A 9,384-nucleotide genomic window follows, 5' to 3' on the forward strand; every position below is an offset into this window, starting at 1 on the left:
GTCTTGAACTCCCAATCTCAGGTGATCAACCCACCTTGACCTCCCAAAGTTCTGGGATTGCAGATGTGAGCCACTGAACCTGAAAAAATTGAGAAATCTAGAAGAAACTGATAAATTCCTGGTCACAACCACCCTCTCTGGGATGCAAGTTTGGTTTAACATATGCAAATCGATAAATGTCATCATCACATAAACAGAACTAAAGAAAAAAATTACCCACATGATTATCTCAATGGATGCAAAAACAGCTTTTGATAAAATTCAACTTTCATGTGTGTTAAAAACTCTCAATCAACTAGGTATTGAAGGAACATACCTCAAAATAATAAGAGCCACGTGTGACAAACCCACAGCCAGCATCATACTGAATGGACAAAAGCTTAAAGCATTCCCCTTAAAAATTGGCACAAGACAAAGATGCCCTCTCTCCCCACTCCCATTCAGCATAGCTTTGAGAGTGTTCTTTGCTTTTGGATTTCTAATTCTTTTAATTGTGATGTTGGGTAGTTAACTTGAGATCTCAATTTTGTTTTTGAGATGGAGTGTTGTTCTCTCAACCAGGCTGGAGTGCAGTGGTGTGATATGGGCTCACTGCAACATTTATCTCCTGGGTTCAAGCAGTTCTCCTGCCTCAGCCTCCTGAGTACCTGGGATTACAGGTATGTGCCACAACACCAGCTATCTTTTGTATTCTTAGTAGAATGGGGTTTCACCATGTTGGTCAGGCTGGTCTGAAACTCCTGACCTTGTAATCTGCCCGCCTTGGCCTCCCAAAGTGCTGGGATTACAAGAGTGAGTCACCGCAGCTGTCCCGAGTTCTCACTTCTTGATGTGAGCATTCAGTACTATAAATTTCTCTCAACACTACTTGACTAGCTGCATCCCAGAAACTCTGGTAAGTTGTATCTTTGTTCTCATTAGTTTCAAAGAACTTCTTAAACTTCTTGATTTCTGCCTTAATGTCATTATTTACCCAGGAGTCATTCAGGAGCAAGTGACTCAGTTTCCATGTAAGTGTATGGTTTTGAATGAAATTTTTAGTCCTGATTTCAAATGTGATTGCATTTGCCTTGTGACCTAAGGTATCTTCTATACTTATGAATGATCTATGTGTTGAGCTGAAAAATGTGTATTCTGCAGTCATTGGATGAAATGTTCCTTAAATATCAGTTCCATTTGGTCTGTAGTAAAGATTAAATTTCATGTTGATTGGTTGGTTTTCTGTCTGGAAGATCTGTTCAGTGCTGAAAGTTGGGTGTTGTAGTCTCCAGCAATTACTGTGTTAGGGTTTATCTCTCTCTTTCTTATTTGCTGCGTGTGTCTGTTTTTCTTTCTCTCTCTCTGTCTGTCTCTATTTCTATCTTTGGAATTCTAATCATTTTAGTGTTGAACCTGTTTAATTTTCTTCCGGATTTCAACTTTTTTCTTATAGCTATAAGACATAAGGGTCATCTACTCAACTTTGTTGTCTTACTATTCTAACAAGAATTTTTCACAAGTTCTGCTGTCATATTTTCAATTTCTAAGCGTTTCCTTTTTCTTTAAATTTGGTTCTTGTTTCATGAAAATGGTAACACTTTTATCTCTTTGAGCACATTCATATGGGTTTCAGAAGGTCTTATTTCCTAGCACAGTCCTTTTCATTCAGTCTGTATTTATGTGTCTTCTTGCTCTGGTCTCGGCCATTCATGTTAGAAGCTTTGCTCAGATGCCTGGTGATCCTTGGCTGTCTGCGTCTGTTAGAAAAAAAATGGAGCACGGAAAAGCTAAAAGCTGATGGAAGTTCTGTGATTGTAACATTTTTGTGGGCTGTGATCTTGCTGGGTCAGACCTTTTCTTCTTGTGCAAGAGAGATTCTCTCTAGAGAAAAATCATCTTAACTTCTGACCAAGTATCTGCCACCCTCATTGGAACTAAGTGGTAGGAAAACCTGGAGGGTCTCAGTGTTCAGTGTGTACATTTAAGCACTTGTGTCTAGAGAGCTCCTGCCTAGAGACACCAAATTTTACCCTGTAGAGAGGAAACATCCACCCTGCCACCACCGTGGGATGCAGTCACCCAGTCAATGGAGAGGATCTGGGATCTACCTACCACTGAAACATAAATTCCCTAGGCAAATTATGCTGCCAACGCTTGAACTCTTGGGGATCCTGGTTGCCTTCCTGCCACTGGCTTGGGATTTAGCATCCCTGGGTCTACTGTCAGGTGCCACTGACAGCTTCTGCTTGCCAGTTTCCTATATGCTGAAGGGATTGTCTTTACTTCCTTCTTATCTTTGTTGGTTTATTTGTTTTTAGTCATCCCGTGTTAATGTGGTTTAATGATGGACTGAAGGCATATGCAGGTATTCAACCAAACATCTTAGCTGAAGTTTGTGTATTTCTCTTATCGTAAAATCTTAATCATTCTATGTTTCAGTTAATCACATTTTCATATATGCATTCTGATTTGGGGATGATGTGAGGGAAGAGAGAGAGAAAGAAAGAGAGACTCAGACAGACAGAGACAGGGTGAGAGAGAGAGGCTACTGTGACAAATCTGTGGGTCTGTGTATTTGGAGGTCAATAGGAATTTAGCCCTGTTTTCAGTCTAAAAAGCAGGAGTGTCCAGAAAATGGATCTTGAACTAGGCTAAGAATCTTTGAGGCAATGGCGCAGATCCAGTTGTGTTCAATTTTTAGTCCTTAGGCTGAAAGGGAAAATAATGTAAAACACATTTAAAAAAATTTCTGGCTGGGCGTGGTGGCTCAAGCCTGTAATCCCAACACTCTGGGAGGCCGAGGTGGGTGGATCACAAGATCAAGAGATCGAGACCATCCTGGTCAACATGGTGAAACCCGGTCTCTGCTAAAAATACAAAAAAATAGCTGGGCATGGTGGCGCGTGCCTGTAATCCCAGCTACTCAGGAAGCTGAGGCAGGAGAATTGCCTGAACCCAGAAGGCAGAGGCTGCGATGAGCTGAGATTGTGCCATTGCACTCCAGCTTGGGCAACAAGAGCGAAACTTTATTTCTAAAAAATAAAAACATTTTCTGAAAGTGGTGTTTTCTGATTTGCCCTCAGATAATTAGATATAGAAGGTAGCCATACATTTTTGGCTAACTCAGCATTCGTTGCTCCATTCAGCGAATTCATCTTTATATTCATGTTCTTTCTCTCCAGCTTAATATCCAAAATTTAAAAGTGAGGAATGCAGGATAGTTGAACTAAAAGAAACAGATCAACCACAACCTGCCTCTTCATCCTCTCACCCAAAGAAACCCATTGTTAACATTTTGCTGTATTCTCTTTATGTACTTTTTTTTAGGTACTTTTATTCTAATATATTTTTGATCATAAATTGTCTTAGACAATAAGTTTTCAGAAAAGAACACCCACTTTTTTAACACTCCAGGCTTCCAGCTGGGAGGTGACTGACTTGGGAATCCCGTATTTTAACAAGATAGGATGTTGATGTGGTATCTTTTATTTGACTGTTCTGAGATGTTCTCTTTTTAGCATACTCTCTTTCATCCCCTTTTTCCCTGCTATACACACACATACACATACACACACACACTCTTTTTCTTTCTCTCTCACATGCACATTCTCATATGCAAATACACACATGCCCATACACATGTGCACAAACACACAGGCACGTGCATACACACACACTCATATGAACCAACATGCACATACACACTCTCCTTCATCTCCTTCCTCCCTGCTACACACACATACTCTAACACTCATAATCACAGACACACATGCACATGTGCACACACACATATGTACAACATGCAATGTGTCAGAAGGCCATGTAGAAAATGATTGTTACTCTCCAAAAGGAAGGACACCCACACTTTTGCAATAAAAAAAACCAGCTCTGTTTCTGTAAAAAATTTAATTTTCTATTAGGCCTAGAAAGAAACTTAAAAAGTGTTTCTTCTTTTATCTAATCGGAACTTGTGTATGTGCACACACCCCTGTGACAGAAAGAGCCAGGGAGAGAGGGAGGGAGAGGAGGTGAAGGCAAGAAGAGAGAGAGCGATTAAAAAGCAAGTGCACTGTGGCTAGCTCATCTGGACTAAGCGAGAAGCAGGCAGTTGTGGTGATGAGATATGAGCTCGGAATGCTTCCTGGTACCAAGACTGTCATAAGTGGCTTTTGGGGTCTGAAAAAGTGACAGCAGAATTCAGCGTTCCTTTGACAACCACTCAGAAAATAGAATGTGAAGAAGCAAGAGGAAGGGAAGGCATGGGGCCAGCCATGAGAATGCACCCCGCTGCTCCACGGATGCCTAGAAATGCTGGTCACTTATAGGGCACAGGTGAAGGGAAGTCTGGACTGGTGGCAGCAGTGCTGCCAACCCATGTAGCCTGCTCTCTCAAGGGTGAATGTTCTTGCATAAGTAGTGGGGAAGATTATTCCCTAGTTTATATAGGCCCCATTTGTCCTAGACACAGATTTTAATGTTCTCAGGTGATCACTTGCTTGATTGTCTGTGTAAAAGATCAGCAATCCTTTTTTTTTTTCTGGAAAGGTCTAGGTAGTAAATATTTTAGGCTTGGCAGCCCATATGGTCTCTGTCACAGCTACTCATCTCTGTGGTTGTGGTGTGAAAGCAGCCATAGAAATGGGTAATAAAGGAGTGGGGCTGAGTTTCAAAGTACTTTTATGAGAACTGAAAATTGCATTTTATGTGATTTTTGACATGTCCCAAAATATTGTTACTTTTTTGAATTCTTTCACATTCGTGGCTCATGAGCTGTATGATGAGAGACGACAGGCAGGAAGTGGTGGATGGGCCATGGTTGCCCAAACCCTGTGTCCAAATCATGGCATTGTACAAGCAGAAGGGATCTCCGACCCTCTTTTTTTTTCTCTTCCCTTCTCTTCAGTTTTTCATTGTGCTGATTTGGAAACCAGAAAACGAAAGCTCTGGGAAGTGAACTCTTTCTGACTTAACCTGTTAGTGGCAGTGTTAGGATAAAATTTCAGGTCTCAAGGAGCACTTCTTAGAGCCCAGATCAGACTGAATGCTGCTTTTGTGATTGCAGAAGGCATACCATCCTCTGGTACACTAGCTCCTTAGGGTCACCCTGAATCTGAAACTTAGTTCTTCATAAAGTCTTTTGTTCTATGATTCCTCAGTGCATTATTTGCTAATTTGCGCCAGTTACTCTGTTTAACACAACTGAGATATAGACATAAGCAAAGTTCCTGCCCTTTAGGAACTCACTTCTTCAGGGCCTGATTTTGATAATCCAGACAAAGCTACTTGAATGTAGTTTTATCCTTAAAAGCAAAATCGGCTACACTTATGTAAGTTACAATAGTAATAAGAATTTAGGAAAAATCCGTTCTTAAAACAAGAAGGCAAAGAGAATAAAAGACCTCCAAGTCACCCTCTGACTGTGTGTTGGTTTTAAAACAATAAGACTATTATTTTAAGTGAACACAAGGAAAATTTTGCTACCAAGCGAGTACAATTTCTAACAGGTGATACATCGACTCCTCTGATTCCAGACATTCCCGAAAGTGCCCTTACTACCTACATTACTTCCTTCTGTAAAGCTCTACTGATTAAGACTTGCTCTTTTGTGGTTGGATTTTTGCTTTTGGAATTACAACCTGCTTTTCAAGTCACATTTTTTAAATTAGTTAAGGTATCTTGCTGAGTGATAAAGTCGGAGTCAAAAACTTCCTGAAAAGTGCCTCGTGAACTCGTGAGTCATCATGGCACAGATCCCAATTGTTGGACTGAGGCAGAGAGGTAGAAAGAAGAACACAGACTTCAAGGTCTGACAGATGTAAGTATAGGTCCCACCTCCACCACGTATTAGATGTGTGATGTTAAATGAGATACTATACCTCATTGAGGCTCAGTTTTCCTCTCTGTAAAAAGAAGATGTTAAACCTTTCCTTGCACTATTGTTGTAGGGATTAGAGATGATGTAAATAAAAATGTTTACAGCATGCTCCGTATTCAATGTACCTTGGATAGACTTATTTGGCCAGTTCACTGCAAAGGGTAATATACAAGAGTGAGATTTTTCTTTTCTTCAAAATAGACTTTTTGGGATTAAACTCTAAAGCAGTGTTAAATAAATGAATCAAGATATTTTTCATTTCTGTTGTTGAAGTATGTGCCTTCTTACGTTTGGTAATGTTAGAATTTTCCACAGAAGAAATTGACACTTTCCTTCTTAATCATGCTAGAAATTCCATGTTTCAACACTAGTTACTATTTTCTTTTCGAAAAGTGTCATTTGTCTAGCTTCCCTTGAAAGATTAGCTAAATGTCACATTATCTCTGCTTCTGCTAATCTTTCAAAATGCTCACGACCATAGTCATAACATTTTCTTCATGCTCAAGGTTATTTAAAAAAAAAGTTCTAAAGACAGTGTTGCTGAATTTTTATTTGTTTAATAAGAATTAGGCTTTTAAATATAAAAGTATAGATTTATTATCAAACCTCTAGAAAGCAAAGAAAAATAGATTTGAAAAATATCTTGTTTAATCACATAAAGCTAGGCAGGGTTAAATTACTGTTTTCATTTTGGTATATTTTATTTTAATCTTTTTACTATTTTTACTGTCCTTCTTTATATCCATAATGGTGATAACATGATGTATATATGAACATGTATATATTATATAAATATATAAAATACATAAATATATCTTTTAAAAGCGGTATCTGTAGGGCAGGCACAGTGGCTCAAGCCTGTAATCCCAGCACTTTGGGAGGCCGAGGCCGGTGGATCACGAGGTCAAGGGATCGAGACCATTCTGATCAACATAGTCAAACCCCGTCTCTACTAAAAATACAAAAAATTAGCTGGGCATGGTGGCGCGTGCCTGTAATCCCAGCTACTCAGGGGGCTGAGGCAGGAGAATTGCCTGAACCCAGGAGGCATAGGTTGCGGTGAGCCGAGATCGCGCCATTGCACTCTAGCCTGGGAAACGAGGGAAACTCCGTCTCAAATAAATAAATAAATAAATAAAATGGTATCTGTTTAGTTACCATATATAAATATATATCTAATGACTATATATCTACATATCTACTTATATATCTATATATCTCCATGATAGAAGTTGGAAAATACTGAAAACTGTTGAGGAGTTCGGAGAAACAACCTATAATCTCATTATACAGAAATAATTTTCTTCCCTATTGCTTCTCCACATTTTGGCTTAGATCAAATTTAGAAATGATTTTTTTTTTTTTTTTTTTTTTTTTTTTTTTTTGTTAGAACAACTCAGCAAAATAAAATTCCTGTTTATTGTTGGACAACATTGTTTCACACATACATCAAACAGGCCAAAAAAAATAAACAGCAACTTCATAGACAAAAAAGGAAAAAAAGGAAACCTTTTAATCTTTGGCCTTTTAACCATCTCATACAAACCAACTACTTATAGTACAGCTAAGTACATACACAACAAAGGTACTGGAATGCTCGGAATACGATTGTTTTTCTATTGTCGTTTTCGCTTTTTTTACAAGGTTTTTTTTTCTCCTTTGAGATTATAATGAACATGGTCACACCACAAGTAAAGTCGGAAGTAGGACAGAGAACGCTCCGAAGGCTGGTTTGGTCATCCGAGATCATTAAAAATGGCTGACCCTAACAATATGTACAAAAATATAAAATGTAAATAAAAAATACAAACAAATTTCCTTTTTAAAGTACTTTTAAGAAAAAAAGCAGGGCCTTGGAAGTTTTGGTTCTTTTTTCCTCCCCTGTTGCAAATTCTCATGGTTTGGGTTGGGTAGTGGAGAGCGCGTCGTTCGTCTGCAGGTGGCACTGCCCGCATTGGGCGGGCGGGCCGGCCTCTCTACTCGAAGGTGACCACGTTTAGATTCTGAGACGGGAAGTGGAGGGTGAATAGGTCACGGCGGCCTCTTTTTTTTGTTTTTTAGTTTAAGTTTTCCTTTTTTGCTGTCTAATCATCCTCGTCGGTCTTCTGCTTCTTGGTATCGACATCATCATCCTCATCATCTTCAGCTGCCCGCTTGCCCGTAGCAGACTCAGCTTCCTCATCTTCATCTCCATCCTCCTCCTCACCATCACCTTCTTCTTCCTCCTCCTCTTCCTCCCCACCTTCTTCCTCTTCTTCATCTACTTCGTTGTCAGCCTCCTGCTCCCCATTTTCCTCATTCGCATTCCCATTAGCAGGGGCGTCTCTTCCATTTTCCGCCTCTTCCACAACTTCCTTCTTCTCCTTCAAGTCCTTGGTGGTGATTTCGGAGCTGGTGTCTACCGCTGTGTCTGACATGGTGGGGCACGCCGGTGATCCGATGCGGGGGATTAAAAAAAAGGCGAGATTTCAAGGACTCTGGCGATAAAGCTGCCGGAGTCTGCGACGGCGAAGGAGACGCGCGGCGGAGGCGGCTGCGGCGAGCAAGGAGGCGGACGAGGAACAATGCAAAGATGGCTTTTCAGAGCAGCCAGTGGGGGTAGAAATGATTTTCTTAAAGTTTTTTGTATTGTGTTTTTAGAGTATCAAGATGTTGCTGCATATTCTGATTTTTATGTATAGTTGTCACAGGAACACCCACAAAAATAATTGTTCTGGAAAAGAATTTGTTCACAAATATTTTCTCCCAGGAAGTGGTGTATTAGCCTTTCCAGTGAAGAGATTGCCACTGGTGACACAGGTTATTCAATATGAGTTTTAAAAGAAAAATTCTGGACATCAAAGTAGACATTGGGTTTATATCAGCAGCTCAATCTTTTTTTAAATATGCTTTATTTTTAGAGCAGTTTAAAGTTAACAGTGAGGCATAGTGGAAAGTACAGAGAGTTCCTACATTCCCACCTCCCCAAATGCACAGCCTCCTCCACTATCAGCCTTCCTCACTAGAGAGGTACATTTGTTACAATGGGTGAACCAACATTGACTTATCACAGTCACGCATAGTTTATAATTTACATTAGGGACCATTCTTGCTGTTGTATATTCAGTGAGTTTTGACAAGTGTGTAATGGCATGTGTCTACCATTATAGTAACACACAGAGTAGTTTCATTGCCCTAAACATCCTCTATGCTCTGCCCATTCATCCTTCCCCACTTTTCAACCCCCAGCAATCACTGAACGTTTTGATGTCTCTATAGTTTTGCCTTTTCCAGAATGTCATATAGTTGGATTCATAGAGTAAGTGGTCATTTGAGATTGGTTTCTTTCACTTAGTAGTATGTATTTGAGTTTCCTCTATGCCTTTAAATGGCTTCATAGCTCAAGTGCTTTTTTTTCTGCAACAAAAGCCACAGTCAAAGCGTATTGCTTTTATTGCTGAATAATATTCCACTGTGTAGATGTGCAGGTTTGTTTATCCAGGCGCTTGCAAGTCTATAGTGACCAGTGTGGAGCCTCGGGAAGCCATAAA

At 39.9% G+C, this 9,384-nt stretch overlaps 1 protein-coding gene across 1 annotated transcript; it reads right to left on the bottom strand.

The window, feature by feature from the left end:
• Positions 1–7,250: 7,250 nt before the first annotated feature.
• Positions 7,251–8,453, bottom strand: LOC128930062 (prothymosin alpha). The gene has a single exon (XM_054247360.2). The coding sequence runs from the start codon at positions 8,269–8,271 to the stop codon at positions 7,939–7,941; it is 333 nt and encodes a 110-aa protein (XP_054103335.1). The 5' UTR covers positions 8,272–8,453; the 3' UTR covers positions 7,251–7,938.
• Positions 8,454–9,384: the final 931 nt, after the last annotated feature.

Source organism: Callithrix jacchus, chromosome 18 (assembly GCF_049354715.1).
Source record: "Callithrix jacchus isolate 240 chromosome 18, calJac240_pri, whole genome shotgun sequence".
NCBI lineage: Eukaryota > Metazoa > Chordata > Mammalia > Primates > Cebidae > Callithrix > Callithrix jacchus.

Bases quoted from the DNA above. Each gene is read 5' to 3' on its own strand.
- LOC128930062 (XM_054247360.2), bottom strand. From the start codon at position 8,271: ATGTCAGACACAGCGGTAGACACCAGCTCCGAAATCACCACCAAGGAC.